The 26724-nt window shown below is 44.2% G+C and overlaps 1 protein-coding gene across 1 annotated transcript; it reads left to right on the forward strand.

Annotated features, from left to right (window-relative positions):
• Positions 1-1012: 1012 nt before the first annotated feature.
• ZFYVE1 (zinc finger FYVE-type containing 1) lies at positions 1013-26465 on the forward strand. Its single transcript, XM_074909639.1, has 12 exons — positions 1013-1434; positions 2046-2938; positions 16284-16788; positions 18645-18859; positions 20931-21037; positions 22021-22129; positions 22693-22790; positions 22896-23013; positions 23382-23552; positions 24352-24532; positions 25041-25154; positions 26214-26465. Exons 2-12 carry the CDS (start codon positions 2441-2443, stop codon positions 26444-26446), a joined length of 2349 nt encoding a protein of 782 aa, XP_074765740.1. The 5' UTR covers positions 1013-1434; positions 2046-2440; the 3' UTR covers positions 26447-26465.
• Positions 26466-26724: the final 259 nt, after the last annotated feature.

The raw sequence follows: 26724 nt of genomic DNA on the forward strand, positions 1-26724 counted from the left end.
TACTCTAGAAGAGAAATTGCTTCTGGCAACGTGCGCTGGCTGTACTACAACAAAAATATTTTTGCATGTTACCTAAATCACATACTTTTGAAAACATGTACAGCCAATGAAACATAACTTGTCCTTTCCTTGTAGTACCCTGCCTTTTCAAGCCAGTACCACGAGCCAAAATCTCCCCGGAGCCGTTGCTGCCCGAGGTTGCTTCCTCACCCACCGTGCAGCTTCTTTGCCTCTCTCTGCATCCCCTGCCTGTTCCCATAGCTCCAGCTTCTGACCGCGAACCCGCCATTTTTTTGGCAGGTGTGGGCCTCTGTTTCAGGTCTGCAGTCTCTGGAGGACTAAATAAAGGGCAGCAGTTCACCCACTGCCTGTAGCTACCGTCACGAAAAGGGAAAAAGGGCGGTAGCAGCAGCGACCCGTGGCGCTCCTTGCCGAGGCTGGGTTTGGAAGCGAGCTGGGCGCCCAGCTCTCTCGGGCGGGCACCATGACCCACTTGCTCGCCAGGCCGGGGAGCGGCCACTTGGTCGCTCTCCAGGTGGTGAAAGGGAAGCGCTTCGCTGCGAATTTCATCCCCCGAGCACCTGCTGGCGGCTATTTACGCTCCCGCAGCTCCGCCCGCCCGGGCCCGCGGGGCAGAAAAAAAGCAAAGAGAAAAAGAAAAACCTGAGGGGACAGTGAAAGGGCCGGGAGCGCTGCGGCCCCCCCAGGGCTGCCCTCGGGGCCGGAGCGCCGCCTCACGGCACGGCCACCGGGACGGCGCCCTCCGCCGCCCCGGTAACGTCCCTGCTCCGTCCCGGGAGCCGCGCGCGGGGCCCCGCCGCCCCTTCCAGCCCCGGGAACTACACCTCCCGGCGGGCGCCACGGCGGGGCCCCGCGGCGCCGTGCGCTCCGCCGGCGGCTCTCCGTCAGGCAGCGCCGCGCCCCCGGACTACAGCTCCCGGCGTGCCAGCGCAGCGCCGCCTCCCGCCCGCCCGCCGCCTTCCCGTCTCCGCGGTGAGAAAATAACCCTGAAGTTCCCCGCGATCAGCTGATCCCGGCTGGCGACCAGGGGAGCGGGCGGAGGGGGTGCGGGTCCTGCCCTCCCCTCCCGGGCGCCTCGCCTGCATGGTCGGGCCGCCGCCCCGGCCCCTGGGGGAGGAGAACTGGGACACCCGCCCTCCCCCCCCGGGCCCGGAGGGAAGGAGGAAGCCGCGGCCGGGACCCGACTCCTTAGTCACCGGGTGCCGGCGGGAGGAAGGGGAAGAAAGGTGGCCGCCGGCTCGTAAACAATAGCCCGGCTCGCGGCGCCCCGTGCCGCGCCGCCTTTGTTCCCGGCCTCCGCCGCTCCCCGCCTGCTGCCGCCGCTCGGCGGGAGGACACCGGGGAGCTTCTCCCCTTCCTCCCTCCCCGGCCGCCGCTGAGGACGAGGCGGCGCCGCGCTGGGCGCAGCCCCAGGTAGGTGCGGGGCGCCGGCCGGCACCGGCGTTACGTAAGGCCGGGGGGCCGCCCCCGCCGCCCGGCCCGGGAGTGCCACAAGTGCCGCCCGCCGCGGGGCACCGCTCCCGGGGCTGCCCGGCCGCTCCCTCCCTCCCTCCCCGCCGGGTCTGCGAAGCGAGCCGGGCAGAGGGGGTGCGGCGGGGGCCAGCGGCTCGGGGAGGGGAGGGGAGGCGGGCGAGGGCCGGTGCGGGCCGGTGCGGGGAGGCAGGGCCCGGGGCCCCGCGGCCGGGAGGCAGCGGGTCGAGACAAAGGCGGGTGGGTGCGCAGCCCGCCCTGAGCGGTGCGGGGCAGCTCGGGGGGCAGAGGGGCGAAATCCGCCGTCTGGCAGCGGTAGCGGCCGTCGTTACCCAGCGTTACTAGAAGGAGTGCACAAAAGCGGATTTTTGTTTATCCGGCGAAGCACATCAGGAAATTCCCAGCAAATAAATGCTGTGAACTCTGAAGGAGGAGCTTAGCTGGGAAGTGAAAGCAGAGAATTTTCTAGTATTGACACAGTCTTCTCGGTGTGTGTGTGTCCATGTATGTGCACTTGTGCGTTTCTAACGCCTTTCTTGCCTCTCTGTTACCAGTTGCCTCCCTCCAGTCTCTGCTTCAGCGAAATACTTGCCCAATCTGCTGAAGTACACCAGACTGGGTTTTTTTTCCTCATCACTGAAAATACTAAGCAGAGAAAAAAATGTATACCGGCACTTGGGTGTAACAACACGTGAAACCAGCCACATTGTTTAAGTTTATTTTGAAGAAAGAAAACTTCATCTGTGCTTAGCAAGGCTCTTCCTGGGAGGCAGGTCGCTGTATGAGTCTTACAGAAGCATCTATTAATGATTTGAAATTAAGCACGGACAGCATTCCCGTTGAGTTTCTTTTTCCCCTGTGAAAATACTAATTCTGCAACTGACTTTTACACATACTGTTGTTCAAAAGAGAACAGGAGGGAAAAACATTGCTTTAAAGAAATCTGAAGATGAGCGCCCACACACAAACTGCAGAGAAAGGACAGAACACGACACTCCTGTGCCAGGAAAGCTATGTTTGCAGTGGGACAGATGAAGCAATCTTTGAGTGTGACGAGTGCAGGAGCCTACAGTGCCAGCGTTGTGAAGAAGAGCTGCATCAGCCAGAAAGGTTACGGAACCACGAACGGACCCGTATAAGACCCGGCCATGTCCCGTACTGTGACTCCTGCAAAGGTGCCAATGGGAACATAATGCATGCCAGTATGACGGGCTCGAGGCAGATAGCAGCAGTGAGGTGCCAGGTGTGCAAAATCAACCTCTGCGTGGAGTGTCAGAAGAGAACGCATGCTGGGGGGAACAGAAGGAAGCATCCCATCACTGTGTACCATGCTGGCAAAGCCCAGGAGCCAGAAGAGGAGGAGGCGATGGATGAGGAGACCAGGAGAAGGAAGATGACAGAGAAAGTTGTGAGTTTCCTCTTGGTGGATGAAACTGAGGAGATTCAGGTAAGAACTGCTGTGGTTTGTTTGAACGGGTGAGATCCTTTAGTTTCTGTCTTAGTCTGACAGGCTGTTGTGATGCATGATGAATACTTGAAGTGTAACTGGCAGCAACGGTAACAAAATGAGGACAGCCGGTTAAGTGGCACTAAGTGAGTATCTTGGGCCAAAAAGACACAGTGCCTTGGAGTGGCCTCGCTCACGGGTTTTTCAAAAGGTCAAGTTCATTAAAACCTTATGTGTGGCAAGAGCCTCCTCTAAGAGGCTTGGTAAGCGAAGCTGGTGAGAGAATTGACTCTGTACTGAGACACACAGAACTAAGATAAGAGCTCTCTCTGCAGGATGCTGATCATTCCTGAACAAAAATGAACTGAGAGTATTGCAGTAGATATCCTGCAAATGGGAGTACTGGCAGCCAATCTCCTACCATATGACTATGACTCTACCAAGCAGTGCTAGTGCAAGACTACAGCCCCCTGCTAGCCACCTTTAGCACCAGTACATTCATCTGATTCTTAGGAACAGATAAAGTAGAAATATGGGTCCAAAGTGTGCCATTATGGTGAATCCGTATTGCTTGTCACAAATATGATTCCATGTTAGCCTCGCTGAAAGAGGAGGAAATTGGCCACCAATGTGTGGTAGGCCTGCTGGTAATGATAGAAATACTAGTCGACTAGGAACAACTTCTCGGGAGGCGTTATTTTAAAGAGTCTAGCATTCAGCATACGCAGTTAATGAACTCTTCTGTTGGCCCTTACATTTGGTGAACGTAAGCACCTTACAATGTAAAAATACAAATGTAAAAACAGTGGTGTGTGAAAGTCACAGAGCAGGTTAGTTACACAACTAAAAATTCAGCTTTGTCTTCTGGCTTCCAGTTTGTATCCTTCGTGTCAAACCTTGTTCAAGAGAGACTGCAAGAAAATGCGTAGTCACCTGAAGACTCAGTATCTGGTTGCTCTAATTGAACAAATTCATGATACCAGCAGTAAAAAGAATTGTGATGATATTCTGTTGGTAGATTAGTTAATTTGTATCCCTCATAGTAACAGTCAACGAGTCTGCCATGCATTGCAAGGAGATGTGACTTGAGTATCTCCTATCTATTCTATACTATAGAAGAGTGTGTATATATGTACACTGTAATTATACCACAGTATAGATGTAAGATACTTGGGTCACATTTTGGTCATTTCATGTGTACCGATTGACAAATTCTTGTGGATTTTGGATGGGAAAGGGAGGAAAGAATGACAGTCCTTATGAGGTGCTGACATAGAAAACACACTGTGCAGGACACCAGTGACTGTAAACTGAATGATTGAGTTTCAGGTCCTAAGTTTGTACGCCTCCCCTAAGCACACACACGTTTCCTGGTAATGCATGGCAGATGCAAATATTGCTTTACGATGCAGACTTTTCAATAATCTTCATCTAGCCACTAGAGCAAGCTCTGAAATGCCTTAGAACAGGGCTGTTCTGGAAAGCTGCTCACAAGCTGTGGCTATGTGCGGCTATACCAGTTTAAGTTATCTTTATAGTAGTGAATCTGTAAGCCTTACTGAGGTAGACTTTTCCCTGCCTCTTGCAAGCAACTGCATTGCTGTTTAAATGTCATGGGCAATAAAGCCAGCTTCCTGATTGGGATGGCCATGGTCCTTTATCAGATCATAGCAATTTGATCAGAACAGGGTTGAAAAAGCTCTCCAAAAATGATCTTGCTACACTATCAAGATATGGAATCAGAGCTCTTCCATCTGGAGTGACCCTCTCTTCCTCATAGCTGAGTATTTGTGTGACATCTCACCGCCAGTGTCAAAGCAGTTTGGGAGTTTTCAACTAAAATATTTTCTGGCAGCTGGAACTTAGAGTGCTTGCTATTATAGTCATGTTTCTGCTAGTGAACATGAGGACCTTTATTTAGAGAGGGCTGTCAGATGACTAGCTAGCTCTGCAGACATCTTCTGTAGCATCTTTTGCTCTTGGTAATGCCAAACAGCCAATATGTATAGGAAAGTGATCCTCAGTATTTTCTTTTGTGCTTGTCCTTAGCAAGATTATTGCTCATTACTTGGGGAGAAATCCTTAGAATGCTTTTTATTTAAACCAACTTTTTGTCCAAAAATGCCAACATAGCAATAACTTGAAATGTGGAGATTCAGGGTTTGAGGGTGTATGGCTTTTTAAGCTTGAGCAGACAGGAGAAGGATTTATCAGAATTACGGAGTCTAGCTATCTTTAACTGTCTGTTTTCTGACCTTTGGAACTTGAAGATTGTTGCATTAGTTAGGAAATAAGAGAGGAAACTGCTGATGTGCTATCAGTGGTAGATTCTGCCATAGCAATGTTAAATGCTAGTCCTACAAAATTAGGCAGAACTAGTTATGCTGCTGAGCAAACACGATGGATCAAGATACTTGCTGATGTATACATGTTTACAGACCTCTAACTTGAAAGTGGCTCAATGAGATGGGAACACAAGGTAAAGAAATTTCTTTTTTTTAGTATCCTTTGGAACTTGGAGTTGTTAAGCTCAAGTGATTGTATTTTATCTTATTGTTCCTGTTGGCTTTTTGGAGGTGGCAGCTCTTAAGCTGAAAGACCTTCATAGCACGTAAGCAATGACTGAGCTAGATCCAGAAGCAATGCAGATTGATTTGTAAAGATGTGTGCCTGAGCAAATTAGTTTAGCTGAGAGGTGGAGATTCTCAGTTTGGGCTCAGCACTGCACTGACACAGCTATGATAATTCTGAGATCTGCATAATTGTCTTTGTGCCATGTTGCACAGATGTGCTGGCCTCTTCAAAGCTAGTTTGGAGCTTTTTGCGCTTTGCAGACATAACCATAAGCTCAGAAAGTTGAGGACTTCTTGTGCTTGTTTCAAATCCGCTTAGTCAGGAAAGGTCCCATTTTAAACCACTGCTTTGAAGCAGTTGCTTGTAGAAAACTCATGGTAGCTTAAGTTCATATCTGTGAAATGCAAACTTCTCTGTGATGTTCATCATAGCAGCACTATATCTGAGCACCTCAGATACAGGTTGGTTATCTCATCTTAAGAAGATGCCATTAAAGGTTAAATCCAAGCTCCCTCTGCAAGTCTGTGGAAGAACCAGAGAGAGATTGTTTCCCATGGAGTCCAACTCCAGCTGTCTCTCACACCACACAGCATGCTGCTTTGTGACTTTTGTCCCTTGCTATCCTGACCTACACCATAAATTTTCCTTTCCTTCTTCCAGGACTTATTGCCCCTCGTAAGACCTTACTGACAACTTCTATCAGAAAACAAATCTAGTCCATGTTTTACAAATTGGCATCACCTGCAGTTTACACCCCATTCTAGGTCTTTTTTCTCAGGCTGTTTCTCTTTCTGCGGTATTAAACCTTTGGCCTTATCTATCGCATATCTAAAGCTGATACTTCACTCAAATTCTTCTTGATAACTGCAGCATCTGTTTGTTAATTGGCTCTGACATAGTCTATCTTCCTTGCTCATCTCCACTCAGAATGATACTGTGGGGATTATTTCCTCAGTCAGTTGCTTTGGTCTTGTCACTGCTCTCATTACATCTTCCACATCTCCTCTTTGCTGTGTTAGACTCAAACTGTGTGCCTTCCTTTTTGTGTGTAAATCCCCCAGCTGAATCTCTGGATCTGCTCTGAATTTACAGACAACCTTCATTGTGCTGTCACTAGTCTGCCCCTTGCACCTGGGAGGGACTGACTGCCCTTAACTTACAGAGTCAATTAATTGATTTTTTTAAAAACTCCCCTATACTCGTGGATCTATTAGGAAAAACACAACAGTAAAAACATGACATGGGTTAGAATAGTTGTTTCAAGTCCTGATACTGCCTCTTGAACTTTTCCACTCATTTGTCTCTTGTGCTTACGTTTATGCAGTTTTTGGAAGAGTATCCATTTTTTGCTTTGTCTTTATGCGCACCTTTGCAGTAGAGCTCTTTAACATAAAGCAGAGAGTTATCTATCAGTTGTACAGTGAACTCTATTACTACTTCTGAGGTAGGGGAGAAAAAGCGCTTAACAACACATAACAGGAATTTGATATTTTTATCTTGGGGAACAGATGTTGATAGTTCTTGCCACAGGATCAGAACTTGGTTGTAGTGTCACTAGTGGCTTCTGTGATAACACTTTGTCCAAAGCCCTAATTAAGGACTCAGCACGTACACCTTACAGAAGTAGAGAAAGTCTTTCATTGACCCCCAAAGATAGGGGACATGCTTGATCATTATTAGTCTGCCTGAAAGAGTTCACTGATCTTTGACCAGAAACTAGCTCTGTCACAAGAAATTACCCAATCTCTAGGTTGCAATGAAAAATAAAAGGTACTGACTTTGTAGCCTGTCTTACTAGGGAGACAGGAAGAAAGTTTTTCCTCTAGCCAGTCAGAAAAATAATGTATCCAGCAGTATAATTTTATTTGGGGAGAGGAGCATACACTTAATTACTGAGTCTCCCCTGCGATAGCCACTATGAGCTCCCTTTCCTCAATTAGCAGGCTCATCTTGTTTTGCCAATAGATGTCTCAGTTCCCTAAATCCAGCCCCATTCCTTGAGTTCTTTTTATTCCTGCTACCAGAGTTAGACACCTGAAGGATTAAGCTCTTTCCCTCAGCAAATACTGAGCAGGATCTATATAATGCTTTGAAGTCAGTTTAGATGACGCAGAATGACCCATAGCCCTTATTTAAATGCAGACCAATTTATACAATCATCAAATAGCCAGCCTCTAAAAGTGTAACAGTCCATGTGTCCTCCTCTGTCCCCTTGTTAAAAAGATATACGTCCAGAGTGATAACTCTTTATGGATGCTAGCTGCTTTGTTTTTCTCACTCCCACTGTAAGCCTGATGAAAGTAACTGTGATTTTTCCTTACTATCTGCTGATTTGAGCCTGGCCAAAGTCTAGGGATGAAAAAATGGAGAGACTCCATTAGAAGTCTCTGTTAGGAATGCTTTTACTAGTCAAGTATTCTTTGTCAGTCCATGGAAGTTAATGTGTATCTTCTCTCCTAAAAGAAGATCACAATCTTTTAAGTCTTATTATTTGCCTCTGTAGCAGAAAAACATTTGTCTAGCAAATGGTGCTAGTTCCTATGACACTCTTTGATTTGCTATTGGGAGAATGTGTGCATGGGGTTTTTTTGTTGGGTTTTTGTTTGGGGTTTTTTTTGTGCTTTAGTGTAGCACAGTCAGTTGTAAGTTTCTGAGAATTTCAGTCCATATCCTGTAAACTGAAGAGTCACAGCTGGTGTATTTGCCATGGATGTAAAGGAAGAAGAAGAAATGCAGAAAGATCCAAGTTTTGTGGGTCAGTGTAATCTCTTGGATCACAATATGTAATTTCTGTCCCTCATTGCTGGTTCTGTACTACTGATGAGTTTTCCTCCTCTTTGTGCTTCAGAGAGGTTTTCTTGCCAAAGTTATTTTTGGGAGTCTGCTGTCCTATATGAAATTTTTTCTTACTACTTTATTTTTCAGTATTCCAGTCTGTTATCAGTTTTGCAGTTCCCTCTCCTACACTGAAGTGATCTGTTTTTCTGTCCTTGGAATATAGTAGAAAAACTACTTAGCAATTGCTGGTCAGAAGTGTTCTTTCTTCCACTGGATATATACCAGTATTTTGACGAGTATTTTTAGAAGGTTGGAGAGGAGCCATCCATTCAACAAATGCACAGCTCCTTTAACAATCTTATGCTGACTCCTAGCTATTTTGAACATTGCCACTTACAAATACTGCTTTTCCCTGGAACTGCTCTTCCACCTTCTTCATGATGTAGTTCTCCTGGGCCATAATTAAAGTCAAATCTCTTGCTTGTTTCCTGTCTCCTGTCCATATGCTGAAATGAGTGCAGGTGTGAAAGCTAAGGAGAGCATGTCACAAGTGAGAGAAGCTGGTAGCAAGCCACTCTGGAATTATCCACTGCTTCATTCGAGGTGTTCCTGAACTTAAATTAACTTCCTGATCTAAACAGAGTTGGTGGGTGAAAGGGGGTGTTCTAGTGCTTCATCTGCTGTACCCCTCCTTGCGTATCCAGTGAATCCTTTTGTGCTCCTGGGTGCTGCCAGCAGGAGCAGGATGTGAGTGCTTTGAGGTACATTCAAGAAAGGAAAGGGAACTGGCAGCTTGCTGTCCTCCAGCCCTTCTGTCCTTTCCACCTCCTCCACTTTCTGACTTCTGCAGGGGTAATGGGGAAGCAGATGTTGGTGCAGTATACCTGTTACTTTTTTTACCTGGGTTGTTAACGCCTTGCTGTAGGATTGCATAAAGGCAGAAGTTTCACAGCCCTTTGGCCCACCTGTCAAAACACACTGCATTTGGGAAAATAACCAGAGTAACTTTTCTAGGAAGAGTGGAACTGTAATACAAGTAAGTTTGTAAATGCCCCTCTTAACAAGGACAGTGGTATAAAGTAGTGTCCACTCAGGTAATCTAGTTACCCTTAGTGTTGAGGAAGACCAGTAGTTACAGCATGAACTCGCTCACAGACTTACTGTCTTCTGGGCAAGTCTCTTCACCTGGATGTGATCTCTGCTGCTGTGGCTGTGACACTGGGGTGGTGATTGGTAGATGTGTGGCCAAAATAACATAAGGGCAAACTTGAAAGGTACTTAGGATACAAAATAATGATTTCTGCTTCATTGTTTACTGTTCTCTTTGAGTTAGATGACACTCTTAAATTTGTGCGATTTATGCAGCAGTTGCATTTATGCTGAAGTCTATTAGTTTTAGTTCTTGAAAAATAGTTTTTCAGCTAGCACACAGGTTAGTGGACTGTCTAGTCTTCCTTCTGCTTTCAGAAGTTTCATATAACTCAGCTGTCATCTGCAAGGGTAACTTCTCACATAATATCAATATTTCAGTCAATATTGCTTCTTGCATTAGGGAGGAGTCCAATCAGATTAGACTACCTCCTATCCCCTTATGTTTTTTCCACCACTGTCTTAAAACCTTTGAAATAGGGTCTCTCTCTTTGGGTGGAGTTGTTAAATAGGATTTAACTCTTATCTCTTTGTCCCTTTCAGGAAAGAGTCCTGTAATAGGTAGACATGGGCTTCAGACATGGGCAGCCTCCAACCTTCATTACAGGGACCTGTAGGTCCTCTTGAGACTCATTTGGTTAAGCTCTGTACAAACCCATGAAAATACTGTCCCTGAATTCCTTTGCAAGGGCTGTGGGAAGGAACAGGATAGCTTTCATCTGAAAAAGATACTTAGTTCAGGGACGCTATTTTCAAGGGTGTGTACAGAGCCTAATAGAACAATCTCAACAGAACCCATAGGGGGGTACTGCAGTGAAGGCAGGTACAGAAAACTTAGAAAGCTTAGAAAACAACTCCTAATACAGATGCTTTCCTTTGGTTGAGCCAGACCTGCACCCAGCATAGGGAATAAGATCAAAACTAGCTGAAGCTGAGGAGGAGTGTTGGAATCTAATCTTAAATCCTCAGGGTGTATCTGCCCCCTCCTTTGTTTTGCCCTCCCCACATCTGGTGTCAGGTCACTCAATTTGGGCTTGAGGCTCTGTAGGGCTCTGATCCTGAAAATGCTGATGTCCACTGTCAGCTTGGCCGAAGTCTAGAAGATTACTGAGGACAATAATGATAAATGTATTTAAGTGTTTGCTGGGTCAATGGTTAATAACTTATCCTGAATACCAGATTGTATCTGTTGTTATGACATACACAATTTTATAAGCTAGTCCACTGACACAGCCCTTCTGGGAAAACTCTCCCAAGCTACCATAAAATGTTTACATAGTAACAAGTAACTCTTTGAGCAGTAGAATTCATGAAGTCTACTTCTGAGATGTCTGCCCTCCCTTATGCAATGCTTGTCCACATCTTTTGGGTAAGAAACAGTATGTGTGCTATCATGTACCAACCAGCACGCTTACCAGCTAGAAAGTATGGGCATGACTGCTCAGCTTACTGCTGTATCTTGGTGGCTGTGTGGAGTGGACAAGAGACAGGCTTTTTCCTCAGAAAAGTTGTTAGAGTCTTTTTCTACTCTGCTGTTTATTTTCATCAAACTTTTAGGAAATGTGTATCTTAGAGACACTCCTCTATCAAATAGGTCTGTGTAATTGGATTATGGATTTTAAATTATATGTGGAAGACTTGAGTAATGGCATAAATGGCATTCTTCATGGGAAGTCATGCAGAAGAAAAGGTATAGGAGACAAACTAAGGTAGGAAACTAGAGCTGCTTGGACTTATGGGTCAGCCTTGATTGTTCTTGAGCACCTGCTTATGATCAAAATCTTCTCCCTTGTTTGGAGGCCTCTAAAAGCTGGGAGGGCGTAATGACCTTCTGAGGTCCCTTTCAGACTGAATTAACCTGTGACCTTAGCAGAATCAGAGTTTGAATATGATAGTCTAGGGCCCCTCTCACAGCTCTACTGATGGCATGGGTTTTATAGCAGAGAGTTTATCTTCCTTACAGGGATTTACCCAATCCTTTTTCTCGCTTGGTAGCAGGAAACATTTGGGAATATCAACAAAAGTTTCTCCTGGGACAAAAGCAGGGAGTTTCCAGCTGCTTTTTTAATACCCTGTTGCACTTGAGTTGCTGGGGTGCACTACTTTGCATTCATTCACTATCTTTCTGGGAATGATTGTGAAGAGCTCTGCAGCGGTGTGAATTTTGGTGGCAGCACTCTACTGTGGTTCAGGTTAGTCTTAGATATGTCTTAAAGGCTGTAGTTAAAGGAAGAAATCTGCTTTATAGATTTCTCTCCTGTTTGTTTTCAATGTACATTGAAATGCTGATCTAATGACTTAATGGGCCCTGGGCTTTAGGCATGCACCCTTAAGACTTGTGTGAATCTGCCTCTGGACAGGACCTCAGATTGTTAAAGCTCAACTGCCAAAACTTAGAAGCTGTGTCATAAAGAAGGGGTCTATGTTGAGGTGAGCAGATCTGACAGATCTGTTCTGTTTCCAGGTTTAGTGATTGATATGATATTCTGTCCTTAAGATCAATTACCTAAGATTGTCTCAGTTTTGTGTTTTAGAAGTTCAGGACTGCTTGAAAGGTTGCAGACCTTGTTTTAGCTTGCTTTGCAGTTTGTCTCTCTGATTTCAGATTTTAGTTTGAATTCTTAAGCCTTATCTTTTAAAATGTTTTTCTAAACTGTGAGCAGAATTGCTTGTATTCTCAGCGTTAAGTAATGCTTTAAGGGAAATACTGGTTTGGGTTGTTGTTTTTTTTTTTCCCACTTGATTGTTTTGACCACTTGTACTTGAAGACTGATTTGTTTCAGATGTTTTCAATTTTATGCTGGTATATAGTTGGATGTGCTGTTACAAATCTTGTAACTTATTTTTCCATTCCTTAAAAAATTTGTATCCTCTTTATTGATTTAGTGGCTGTGTATCGGAAGATACTGTTGTGTGCTGGTTGTCAGACAAATCTAATGACTCATAAATTTAATTGTTTGTATGATGGTATCTTGATTGCAGAAAATATGTTTTAGTTATTAAGAATGCTCTGTTAAAATCAGGTCAAGCACAGAGTACGATTTCAAAACGCAGCAACAGAAGTACCAATGTAAGTCAAAATGACAGTGTAAGACTAGCAAATGAGGGCGCTCTGATGAATGCTATGCCAAGCACTCTTGATTTTTTTGTTTTGAGCTATTGTATCGTCAGCACAGCTCTGGCTTTGTGCACCAGTTCCATGAGTATTAGCAAGCCTTAAAGGGTTCATAAGGAGTTTTAAAAGGAGAAAACTGTGGTAAAAATGTCTGATTCTCTCAATGTGTGTGTTTTGCCTGGAGACAGATTTAAAGCTGTATGAGTACAGGTCACTGGAAACTCTGTTCTATTTTATGGGTTTTGTTCCTAAGCTTTTAACGTGTTTTTGTTTTAATAACATTGTTTCCAAGAAATTCATAGGCAGGAATGTCATTTTAGCAGTTCTTCTTTCGTATCTCCTCCTAAATAATTCTACTTTTATTGTGGCTCAGATCTAGGAAACTTGTTGTGTTAGATATAATAGATTTCCAAGTATGGGTGGCATGGAGGCTTCAGATCTAAATGTGTTCCATGGCAGCGTGGTATGAGGTTATGTGCTCTCCTTAAAGAAGAAGAGCTGTAAAGTTCTCTGTTTTTCCTGATGAAGACCTTCACCTTCAGTTCAACTTGGGTGGAATGACTTGCATGAGAGGCTGGATGACAGTTGTAACAGAAATGTAGTTAAAACTATAAAAGAAGGCTAAACGGGATTCTAACCCATGATGGAGTAAAAACTATTCATTCTAGAATAAATAGCTCTTCTAAGAGCTCTATAGCTCTTCTTCGAAGCATAAAAAAAAGTGTGAATGAGTCTCTGATACTAGAAATGGCAAAACAGAGAGGGGGCCGGAGAGTTATGTTTCTTGTCTTAGGGTCAACATACAAAGTTTTAATTCTTAGTTGACATTGCTGTGCAATTTAAGGAAGGTTTCATGTTTACCATCTGCTGTTCATGTCAGGGATGTGGAGCTCTCGGGCAACGTGAGAGTGGACACAGCTATGGAAACATGAGTCCTTTGCACATGCAGCAGAAGGTTGTACCATGCAAATTTCTCTAGAGATAAGAAGCAAAACAGAGAAGTGGGACCTGAGCCAATGGGGATTAGTACTTCCACAATTATTACACCCACTCTGACTTTAAATGTCTCAAAGGAACTTGCTCAAGGGAAGTAAATTTGACTACTGATAAGGGGATTGTTGTGGATGGTTCTTTGAGAGTATCATCCCTGTGCTCGGCAGTGGTTAAAGACGACAGGTGCACAAGGACAAGGAACACCCAATGACATACAAGCATATTCAACAAAAGGAAGTGGGTTTTTTGGTTTTGTTTCTTCCCTCCCCCACATGGAATTTATTATAACAGGATGTTGCAGGATCTGAAACTGTGACTAGGTTCACAATGGGATTAGACAACCTCCTAGAGGATAGGTCCACTGGTTCTCTACTAAACATGAGTGTCTAGATGCAACTACTGCTCAGGAAGTCCTTTGACATCTAACTACTGAGAGCTGGTAAAGCATGATAGAAAACATTTACTCTTTTCATGTCTAAGTTCTTTCTCACCCATTACTGAGTCCTGTGAGACACAACATTGGACCAGGTGGACTTCAGTGCACTCCTGTGCTCCTGGATGACTTGCTTGTCCAAATCACTTCTGAGTTCTGTCCTGCAAGGGAGTCTGAAAGAGCATAGAGCCTTAGAAGGGGGTAACAGCTCAGTGCTTTGGGTAGCTGATTTGATATTCAGCATAACTTTTCTACTGGAGTGATCTGGATTATTGATCTGGTACTAACTTTTCTTCTGTCTGGCTCATCAATCCAGCTCTCCTTCCCACAGTAAGTTGTCCTGTTATCAGCAGTTGTTAAAGTACATTGAAATAGAAAGAAGGCTGTTGGTGTGGACCTTTGCATTAGCTCAGCTTGGGACAATTTCAGCTGCAGCAGAGTTTGTGTGAGTTGACTCCTGTTTCTTACTGGTGGGAATGCATTGCAGAGCTACCTTTATCCCTGTGGTCCCTATTGTCCGTTGTGTCTTCTGACATTACTGACTCAGGCCTTACCACAAACTCTCCCAAACTGTTACTGGAATAATAACCAGTGCTGCCTGAAAGACCTTAGTTATTAGTTGTCCTGCCAATACTTAAGCAGCTGTTTGAAGACCGGTATTTCTTTGTGATGTCCAGGGAGTGCATAACTACTGACTGGCAAAAAGAGGGTCAGCCACCCTTGTGGTAAGAAGTTTGGGAGAGCAGGAGTTAAACAAAACAATCTGGAGAAGAAATTATCATATTCTTGTTTGCTTACAAACACATAACATTATTATATTATTAAATCTGTGAATGTTTTTAGGAGCTATCCCATGAACCAAGAACTTCCTTTCATCCAGAGAGACATCTCCAGAGACACTAAGAGAAACTGCATTTGTCATCTAAACTACCTTCCTGATGACAGGCTAATAATCACAGCTACGAAAAAAGCAGACGCTTTCTTATGCACCTGTAACTTGAATGTATCTCAATGGTATCCCACAGACACCAAAAAAGAATCTGTTGAAAGCATTTGATTTTTCCATTTCCTGTTTTCTTCCACAGTGTGAGGCTATCTTGAATGCTTTGAGTCTGTGAGAAGCTACTGCAGTCCCACAGTCCACAGTTTTTCTTTCTGAACGCTGTTCCCAACCACAATCTGGCATGCTGGTTATTTTTTATTTTTTGGCACACTGGCTGTTTTTTCTTTTCCTTCAATGTCTAGATGATGCTGATAGATTTGACCAGAGCAAATGGGGCTGGCTGAGCCTTAAACTAATTTGCTGTTCTAAGAATAAACTTGTTCAAAGAAAGCATTTATTACTTCATGGCCTCTGTGTATCATGTATCATGAGACCTTTGAACTGTGCTTGCAGGGGGGAGATAGCCAAGGAGCTTCCAGAGCTTCATAGGCAGGTGAGAGGGGATGGAAGCCCTGCTCCTTTCAGCTAACAGGGATTCCTTGAGGGAATTGTGACAGAGGAGGTGAATTTAATCTTTCTCAAAAAGTGCCTCTGTCATCCCTGTGGATAAGACCTTTTAGAAGAAAAAAACCCCACAAGTGATAAACAACCATAGCCAAAAGCATGAAACCTTTGAAAGCCAAGGCCATATTCTGCAACAAAACCAAGGCAGGCTCGCATACAAACCCCCAAGCTGTTTCATTGCTTGTTTATCTGTCCCCTGTGACTCTAGTATCTGTGCAGAAAATGCTCTATTCTCTAACCTAAATAGCATGATGCTTGTCACTTAATCTATGTGACGACAAAGAGAAGTTACCTGTTAAAGGCTCTCTACTCTCTTTTGGTTTTGTGTGTGTGTTTTGGTTTGGTTTTTAAATGAACTCACCATACAGAAAATTATGAAGTGGATCATTGAGGTGGTTGTGGCACTGCTTCGACCACCTGATTCCAGTGCACAACTTCACTTTCTTCTCTGCTTCTCCTTCCAGCTGAAGGATCTATCAGCTGAAGGATCTATCAGCTGGAGAGCTGTGGGAGCAGGACAGGTACAAGAGGTTTCACTGGACAGGCAGTCACAGTGAGTCCTCACTTCCAAAACAGATACATGATGGAACAACCTAAATCCCATTGATGTACACATGTTACAAAACTGCTTTCTAGTATTTTGTTTTGGACTTCTTGGTGCTTCAGAAACTTATGGTGAATTCTGAACAGAAAGTAATTATACTCGTTGATCTTATGAAACGTGAAACCAGCTGTGGTTTTGGTGTTGTCTACTCCAATTGCATAGATATATATATAATTTTTTTTTTTTTTTAAGGTAAGGAACGAAGAAGACTTTATTAAGAAACTGGACTGCAGTCCTGACCAGCATCTAAAGGTAGTGTCCATCTTTGGGAACACGGGGGATGGCAAGTCTCACACCCTTAACCACACTTTCTTCTATGGCCGGGAAGTCTTCAAGACGTCTCCAGCCCAAGAGTCTTGCACAGTTGGAGTCTGGGCAGCCTATGACCCTGTCCGCAAAGTGGTGGTAATTGATACAGAGGGCCTTCTGGGGGCCACTGTGAACCTGAGCCAGAGAACACGGCTGCTGCTGAAGGTCCTGGCCATCTCTGACCTTGTCATCTACCGTACTCGTGCTGACAGGCTCCACAATGATCTCTTCAAATTCCTTGGTGATGCCTCGGAGGCTTATTTAAAACATTTTACCAAGGAGCTAAAAGCTACCACAGCCCGCTGTGGCCTAGATGTTCCTCTGTCAACTTTGGGTCCAGGTGTCATCATCTTTCACGAGACTGTGTACACCAAGCTACTGGGCTCTGGTGAGTAGGCAGTAAGAAACTGAATTGCAATGTGCTAAACACTATCTATAAATTATCAGGTTGCATTGAATATTCAGTGTTTCATGTAAAAGATGTGGTTTGGGTTTTGCTCTCACTTGTTCCAGTCTGGGAGCCAGGCTATGGAAATAGCAGAGCACTCCCTGATGGTGATCTGACTGCCCCAGATCAGCTAGAATAATCCTCTTAGCCAGCTGGACATCAGCACTGACTAGTCATGATAAGAGTTCTGCCAGCTGTAGGAGGGGTCATCAAGGTGAAAACTGAGACACCCTGGGATTTTGGCAGGGATATGGAGTATCCTGTTGCAAAAACTAAAATAAAACTAAAATAGAAAGTAGGATGAGCAAGAATAACGAAACTGATGAACTTCAATACATACGGTACTCTCGCTTTACTTTTTTTAATTCTGTGGACCAACATCATTCAGAGGTTGTGGTGGCACAGACCTGATTGACTGACACCGTTTTTCACTGTGCAAGTACCTGATATGGCCAAAGCAGCAGGTGTGGCACACTATTATTCCCATCACTTTCAGTGTTCTTCACCAGTACTTTTGAATTGGCTTGTGTCATACTGCACTATGCATATTTAAATTGTGTATTTTATTTGTGTGTCTGAGTGAAATTCACTGTCCTATGGAATTCATGGCATGTTTTGGTTTTGACTATGCAGGGAACTAAATTTCTTCTCCTGGCCTGATTGTTTCAAAAGGCACGATGAAACCTTTCTTCATTCTGTCCATTTCTGATGCTTTGATGAGGAAGAGCCCTAATGAATTGGTCTGCAGCAGCTGAGGCTCAGTCCTGCTGTCTGTGAACATCTGGAGGTCTTCTGTTTTGTAGTACCACAGCAGCTCCCTACTGGCCCAATTCTCATTTTGTCTTTTCTAACCAGTGAGGTCTTGAGCTAGTAGAACAACTTGGCATTTTTTCTGGTTATTATTAGAGTGGCTTTTTAATGACTTTTAACTTATCTGCCGAGGCAGAAAAAAGTTCTTACATACAAATTTGTTGATTAACAATGCAGAATTTCATATAGTTGTTGAAATTTGCTGTTTCAGCAGGTCAGATTTAGTGACCCATAATGATAGTTGCACCTGTGTGCAAAGTCAGGGTAGCAAAAAAATTTTATTTTTATGATCATGGTAGGGATAGGAAAGAAACCTCTTACCATGTGGATTTGCAGCAAGCTGTAACCATCAGTCTTGATGGATAATTGAGATAAGTGTGTTTATGTAGTTTTATGGCAGGGAAGAAGAGGTCTGCCTTATTCTGAAATGTGAAGCTGGTAGTTGGAAGCAGGCAGAAGAATGTGGTCGGTTTTGTGGAGTCTGACCTGATGTGGCCAGTTCTGAAGTGCTTCACTGTGTACAAAGGGCTGATAGAGGCTTGGTCTTGGTCTTCTACTCCAGTGCTATCTTGGAGTATAATCAGCCCATGTGAGGTTCATGTCCTTCACTTACCAGGCACTAGGATTAGCTATACCAGGTTATAGTCTGGTGAGAAGAGCTAACAAGTGTGCTGACATGGAATTTCCTTGTATTATGTCATAAATTGCCTATTATTCTGGATATCTGTGTTTCCAAACCTAGATGTTTCTGATTTTACCTGTGGAACTTGGTCTTAGAATCTAAAGCTATGTATCAAAACACAGAGACTGCTTTTGGAAACACTTTGTTTCTTTTCCTCCTTGTAAAATATAATGATAACTGCATTCCAGATGTATTAGAAGGTTTAATCAGGAAAACTAGCACTGTGTTGCATATGAAAGCACTGTGCAATTTAAATATTATTTTAAACAGTTGTTTATATACTTGCTGATATTCTTATATATAGATCATCCTTCTGAGGTTCCTGAGAAGCTCATTCAGGATCGGTTTCGGAAGCTAAGCTGTTTTCCTGAGGCTTTCAGCTCAATACACTATAAGGGAACAAGGACCTACAATCCTCCAACAGATTTCTCTGGACTCAGGCGAGCTGTGGAGCAGCAGCTGGAGAACAATACCACTCGATCACCTAGACAGCCTGGAGTTATCTACAAAGCACTAAAAGTAAGTAGTTCGTCAAAATCTTTATTTGTATCACTGTGGCTAGTAACTCTCAGTTGCAGCTAATAAAGGTAGAGCACCTGAACCAGTGACGCAGACTTGCAGATGTCTGGAGATAAAGCAAGTCTTCCATGAAAATGATGATTTCTGTGTAACAGCTATGTAGGCTGGATTGTTTTTTTACTTTAAAACCTTAGCAAAGTGCCTGAAAGGTCAAGATGTTGAAGACCAACACAGAGCAAAATCAGAAAACTGAGCTGGGAAGAAAAAATAACTGATGTTGTGAGTGACAAGCACTTAATGACAGTCATTTACAAAGAGGATGCCCAAAAGGAGTTATTGGTAAAATTCCTAAAGATGGCCTCAGCACAAGGGGAGGGAATGCAAGAGACTTGGAGGGAGTTAATGGTTGACGAAACCTAGCACTGAGGGTTAGGAGGCAAAAAGAGGGAAGGAGATCTGTTGGTAGCTAGGAAACAGATGGGATCAAGCCAAATGATGTATCATTTCAGAGGTGCAGCATCAAATCAGAAGGCTGATGAAAAGGAATTAGGGAGAGCAGCTGGTGATTTTCTTAGAAGGTTCACCTTGCTAGGATGTCAGAGGGATTTTTGGGTCTTCAAATTTGCTATCTGTCCTACAAGTTTCTGCACATTGCTACCACTACCTGATTAGCATTGTATTTTCATGGGCCTGAAGAGCACCGCTGTCATCAGGCAGGGGCAGACAGAACTGGGGCAGAAACAGGTAGTGTTAGCAGTCTTTTCTGGTGTTAGTCACAGCTGTTGGAACAGATAATCCAGCTGCTCTGTATTTGGGGTAGCTGAAGTACAGAGGGAAGTATCAGGGTGGCATGAACACAGTTCCTTGCATTAGGGAGCAGACAGACAGCAAGGGGACAACAGCTGGAGTGGTTAATTCCAGTTTAATTTCTAGGACCTTATTGCAATAATGAAGTAATCCAGTTTCAGATACAGCTGCTAGTATACTTAAATTCATGTTCAGTAAAGGGGTTGCTGTGTTCAGATCAGTACTGACTATAAATTAACTTTTATTGCTTCACTTCCTGAGGACACAAGGTTTGCTAGAGATTATGTCCACCTCCTCTAGCTCTTGAATCCATTGGCCAGAATCTGTCAAGCTTTAAAGAGATCTTAAAGCTAACTTCCTTGAAACTCTGTGAAATCAGATGTCTATATAGATACCTTATCTGAGAGAAGCTGTGGTGAGAGATATACGCATGTCTACGTGTCTGTGTGGTCAACCCTTGCTAGAGAGCAGAGATGCTTCCCCCCCACACTCCCTGGGAGGAGTGGGGGAGGAAGAGAAAGTCAGACAGCCACTATAGTAACCTCAGCTGTAGGAAGAGTTTCAGTTAAACCTTATGCCTTCAGAGATCTCTATCAAGAAAAACCCTAACCATCTGCTTTGTTCCAGTGCTTGCTTTTTTTTTTTTTAAGCATAACACTCAAAAAGAACTGAAAAAGTTAAGTGTGCCAAGGCTAAGGACTGACTTAATCTGAGAACAGATGCTCCCAAGAAAGGGAGAAAAACCCTTTGTCTCAGTCCTGCAGTTTCACCAGAGAAGAGCAATTGTTCAAGGGGCCAGAGGAAAGTTTAGGGTGGCACTCTCTGAGCTGAGGGGCAAAAAAACGTGTCCTTATGTACTGTGAGAAATGACCCTCCGAGTTTCCTTCTGGGGATTTCCAGAATGCAAAGCCCTTTTAGCAAGCACGCTGCTATTTTGGGCATGGATTGTTTGCACAGAGGTGGATACGATCTTCTACCACCCATTTCTACTATAAAATTCGAAGTAGGGGCAGAAGGAGAGGAGAAGAGTAAGTATCTTACAAGCATCCAGGTCACTTCCTTACAAGTGCAAGGTTGTCTTCTTGCTTGGTTTCTAATTCTGGTCTTGGTTTCCAGGTTAGTGAGACATTATTTGTTAGCTGTGTACTCTCTGTCTCTGACGCTCCCTCCAGTAGAGGAACCCATGCTTCTGCTTGCAAAAGCTTTCATAAAATGTCTGCATTGCTCTCAGCCCCTTACCACTTCATTCTTTTCTGTTTGACAGGCTCTAAGTGACCGGTTCAGTGGGGAGATCCCCGATGACCAGATGGCTCACAGCTCTTTCTTTCCAGATGAGTATTTCACATGCTCCTCTGTGTGCCTCAGCTGTGGGTAAGTAGATGAGAAATGCACCCTCATCTTTCTAGAAGCTAGTCCTGCCCTGGTCTGCAGCCATAGAACATAAAGTTGCTGTGACATCTTGACACCTGACATCACCTGTCATCAGCTAGTACTTCCAGGCAGAATTAGCTTGAAATTCAACTCTTATGTGGATTGGATGGCTCTTATTGCTGCATCCCAGCTGGATGCATGGTCTTTGCCTACTCTATTTTTGTGTATGGCTACAAACCTGTTTCTGTCCATATCTTTTTCCCAGGGCACACAGGGCAGGAAGAAAGGAGTGTCTAAAGAAATCCCCTGAAATTTCCTATGATGATTTTTCCTGCCATTTTTATTACCTATACAATATAAAAAAAAAAAAACAAAAACAACCTAAAGCACACATCATAGACCTGGCCTGTGTTCTGTGACTAGATCTAAGTGGAGCCCCAGGTTTGATAAGAGCTTGGCTTGTAGCTCTCTGGGAAGAGCCCAGAGATTGAGCCTGGCAGGGCAGTAGATGGCAGTCAGTGTTCCAAGTCTGTGAGGTACTACAGCAGCATGATGTTATGGCTGATTATGCTTCTGGAAACATTTCCTTTCAAATGTGATATAGTGCTATGTTCCTGTTCTTTTATGCTCAGAGAATTTCTAGCAGCAACTTGCAAAGGCTGCAGTGTTAACTCTGTCCAGATCAATTTCCATACTTGGTTAGTCCTTCCTGAAATCCTCTGTGAAACTTAAATTGGCTACAGCGATCATTTCCTGCGCCAAACTGCTGTGTGGTGCTGCTTTGTACTGTGAAACAGTTGCTACACCTCCTTCCAAAGAGCCCGCCTTTCAATGATAAATGATGTCATTGCTGTATGTACGGCTGTGAAAATTGTTTGGGGTTACAACATCTACAAATGCAAGATAGTAACATAAATGAACCCTTGGTAATGTCTATCTTGTATCTAACAATATCAGCTCGTGGTTTGCTTTTGCATACTCAGATGTGGCTGTAAGAAGAGCATGAACCACGCAAAGGAGGGAGTCCCTCATGAATCCAAAAGTCGATGCAGATATTCTCACCAGTATGATAACAGAGTCTACACTTGCAAGGTGAGTAGCAACACAAGGTCTGAAGAATGAAGGGAAGAATGGCCCAATGAATGGAAGAATATCACAGGCATATGCCTGTTTTCTTGCATTTTTTCAAATGGGACAGGTGCTCATAGCCTTGACAAGAAAATTGATCCCTGCTGAACTTGTATTTTTGCTTGGAGAGGTCATTACCTCTGCACGCTATGTGTCATTTGCTAGCTAACTTGTGAACCCAGCTGCTCTCAGCCTGGGTGATGTTGACCTTTTACATACTTGATGTGGTTACTCTTCTTATTTGCTTATGCCCATTGCTTGGTATTAGCCAATTTTTCTGAAGGATGTGTGCAGGAGACAGGAAAATTTTCGGCTGCTGTCACAGTTTCTATTGTTGTAGAAACATTTCCCTGATGCCATTACTAATAGTGGGTTTTGTTTTGTTTTTAAATCAGTTCTGATGAGTGTTCTCCTTTGCTGTGGAGACCACTGTATGCCAGTTATATGCTTTATGTGGCTAAACAGCTGCATGACCTGGAGTCTGGGATTCCCAAGAATGCAGTTTTAATTGAGCCTTTGACTTACAGGCCTGTTATGAACGAGGGATGGAGGTCAGCGTGGTGCCAAAAACCTCTGCTTCCACTGACTCCCCTTGGCTGGGCCTTGCCAAGTACGCCTGGTCAGGGTGAGTACTGCAGCTAAGATGTCTCTGCTGTCTCTTGCCTCTACACTGCCTGGTGCACTGGTCTTCCAGTATCTCACTGAGGTAACCTGTCTTCCTCTTCTGCAGATACGTGATTGAGTGTCCCAACTGTGGGGTGGTGTACCGCAGCCGGCAGTACTGGTTTGGCAACCAAGATCCTGTGAACACTGTAGTGAGGACAGAAATTGAGCATGTCTGGCCAGGGGTAAGTCTGGTTGCTGGATAGTCTTTGTGTATGTGTGCAGCCATGTACATGTTTATGTTGGTTCTTCTGGATGTTGATGGAGAAAATGGATTTGCTTTCATTACAGCTGGCTGTTTAAAAGAACCTTTGCAAGGGCCTTCAGTCATCTTTTGGCTATCTTGACATGGCTAAGTTGCCAGTTTATGAACATTTTGTGTGAACAGTACACCATTAAAACCTACTCCTGTGTTTCAGTGCAGGGCTAGTGATTTTTTTTCTCCTGTTTTGTCCCCCAGTTTAAAAGGAGCACTGGTTCACAGAGCCATCTACATCTAAATAAAAGAGGCTTGCCTGGTTTTATTCTCAAATGAATATCCATTTCATTCCAGACTGATGGATTTCTGAAAGACAACAACAATGCAGCCCAGCGTTTGTTGGATGGGATGAATTTCATGGCACAATCAGTATCTGAACTTAGCCTGGGACCCACAAAAGCTGTGACCTCCTGGTTGACAGACCAGATTGCCCCAGCTTACTGGAGACCCAACTCTCAGATCCTGGTAAATAGCAGCTGCTGTAGAGAAAAGCTTTGCATAGCTAAAACCTCTTTTCCTCATCACTTAAGTAATACAGTATTTTGCAGATTCCAAATGCTGCTTGTTTTATTGCAGCAAGCCCTTCTCCTACATTTCTGAGAAAACTGAAATGCTTTCAGCTCTTCCCATTCTTGACTTAGCCAGAGAAACTATGAACAGAGACTCTGCCCAGCTCTGCTAAAAAGACTGTTTCTCCCTACTTTTCGTGAGCTCCTCTCCTGGGGAGAGGATCCTCTCTTGGGGAGAGGATCACAGAAAATCCTGGCTTGCATGAACTTGCTCTTCAAAGCAAAGAATCAACATCTTAAATCTGGCTACTGCAGTTGATAGCACTATTTTTGTAGGTGTAGAGTTTAAACTCTGGTTTCACACCACATGCAAAAAGCTGGACCCAACAATACAACTAGGAAAGGATTCCCTGTGTATTGCAGGAAACAAATCGTTCTTCGGTGAAAACTGCCTTCTGCATTCTTATGCCCCACAAAGATCAAATACTCAGCATTCTGCCCTACATGACGTGGCTGTAATTATTTGTGATTGTGAATGACGGGATCATAGCAATCTGTTGGCTTAACCACTGTACATCTACCTGGCTGAATCACTTCCTTAGGGTAAAGTTATGGGGCTGGTAGCACTCAAGTCTTGGGTGTAACTGTATTTTTCACAATTTCAGTCTAAGTCTTGCCACCTGGGATTCTGTTCTCTATTTTTCTATTAAGAAAGATCAAACTAACAGTTTTTCTTTCTATGCTGTTCTGATTAGAGTTGTAATAAGTGCAACACGCCTTTTAAAGATAACGACACTAAACATCACTGCCGGGCCTGTGGAGAGGGCTTCTGTGATGGCTGTTCTTCCAAGACCCGTCCAGTGCCTGAGCGAGGCTGGGGACCAGCACCAGTGCGCGTGTGTGACAACTGCTATGAAAACAGAGGCATCCAGTTAGGTAATTTTGAGTTGGTTGTGACAGAATGATCCCTGTACAATAGTTAGTCTGAAGTCTTTGTCTCTGACTTCTGGATCACAACCATTCCTGTTGGGTGTAGACAGTGTTGTTCAAACTGGGCTTTGGCATAGATTTTTTAGTCAGGAAGCTCAAGAGCTTAATATTTTTGGCAGGAAGATGACCCTTGCAATGACCTACCAGATATCTGACCCCCTGATGAAATTATCTTTTAATTGGATCTTTGTTTTTTCGGTACCTGCTAATGGTGTGGAGCTAGCATGAGAGCAGGGATGCTGCTGTTTCATCTGACTATATATTTTGTCCATTATTGCTGAAATCAGAGTGAAAACTCTGCAATGCAAGATTTGGGATGTGGGATAAAGGCTGAGGAGAGGCTCTAAGCTGCCTTTTAGATTTGCTGCTGGTTTTTACTAACGTAAGTTAACTGAAACTTGGCAGAAATTGTGTTGGACTTGGGTGTTGAGCCCTTTACTCTTGTGTCACGCAGATGTGGCTGAGCTGCCTTCAGATGAGGAAGGGGGGACACTTATTGCCAGGAAGGTGGGGGAAGCTGTGCAGAACACTCTTGGAGCAGTGGTGACAGCCATGGACATTCCCTTAGGTGAGCTCGGTTCTCTTGTGATGAATTTTTTTGTGGAGAGGCATTTTTGTTTTCACAGAGCAGAACGTCTGATTAAACTTCAAGAGTTTATGTGACAGGCTGGCACCTCTGCTATGATACCACTGTTGGTTGAGAGTGCTACAGCCCCCTGCACCTCACTTGCTTGATGTTTCCTCTTGGCTTTCAGCACGCTGTTTCTGCAGTTCGTACCTTGTCTTTTCTCCCTGTTACGTAAATCTATGTGCACCAAGCTGTGAGTAATTTATGCTCCTCTGATGCATCACTGCAGTGACCTGCTAGCTGGAGTTCCCTAAAGACTGGCCAATTAGGAAGCATTTTATCAGGTTTGGCTTTCTTCCAGGGATGCTGAGTGCCTTTTAAGTGTGTTCGTGGATACTGCTGGCACTTGGTACTTCTGCAAGGGAGGGCTGAGAATCTGAAGCTGCCCAGCTTTGTAATGGGAAAGTAATCAGTAAATGTGAGCTTAGCACAGCGAACACTTGCTGCTCTTTCATGTGCTGGGTAGCAGTTCACTTTGCATTTGAATCTTCTGTTGTTGGACCTGACTTTCTACTCATTGCGCAGATCATCGTTCCACTGCTTTGCCTACAGCACGTCCTGCCATCACCATTGTGGGTGTTTGTTGTCTGACTCGATGAAAGGCAGAATAAATCCTTTTCTCAGTTCAGACAGTACATGCATTCTGAATGTTTGGTTTGGTGGCTCTCGTGGTTTTTTGGCCACAGCTGAAACTGAAGGGAGGAAAAAAGCAAGTGTTTCAACCTCTGGAAGAGTCTGAGTAAGGGAAGATGCCACCATTTATAGAGAAACAATCTATCCCTTTGGAGAGAGGCAGAATGTGGGAGAATGGCACTATGGCCTAAATGGCTATCTGTTGTGCTGAAGTATTCTGTCAGTAGGTCTTCTTCCCTTAATGGCAGCGGTATATGACTTGGAGTGTGTGAGTACTTCCACTGGAGTACATTCTTGACACGGTTACGTTCACAGATTATTTTCTTCTCCCTCTTTCTCATTCCCTGCACCTCACTTCCTCCATAGGTCTGGTAAAAGATGCCGCCCGACCTGCATACTGGGTACCAGACCATGAAATCCTGCACTGCCACAACTGCCGGAAGGAATTCAGTATCAAACTCTCCAAACACCACTGTCGGGCCTGTGGCCAGGGATTCTGTGACGAATGCTCACACGACCGCAGAGCGGTTCCCTCTCGTGGATGGGATCACCCAGTCCGAGTTTGCTTTAACTGCAATAAAAAGCCTGGTGACCTTTAACCCCAGGCTCTTCTCCAGATCTTTGCAATTCCTTATGTTCTCAGGGTTACAAATGAAAATATCTGGTCTCCCTTTCACCTCAACCTGTTGCAGCCAGAGTGCATGTTTCCAGTTTCTGGCCTCCTCTTGTGTTATATCCATCTTGGAACGCTGGGAATGAGCTTATGTTCAGCCTCTAGGTTTTAATTTCAAATTAACTGGGGAAGGGAGGGAGCTCCCTTGGAGCAAACCAAAATCCAGTGTATTTTATTCCAATTAAAAAGAAAAAAAAAAATCTA

The sequence above is a fragment of the Athene noctua genome, chromosome 6 (genome assembly GCF_965140245.1).
Source record: "Athene noctua chromosome 6, bAthNoc1.hap1.1, whole genome shotgun sequence".
Taxonomy (NCBI): domain Eukaryota; kingdom Metazoa; phylum Chordata; class Aves; order Strigiformes; family Strigidae; genus Athene; species Athene noctua.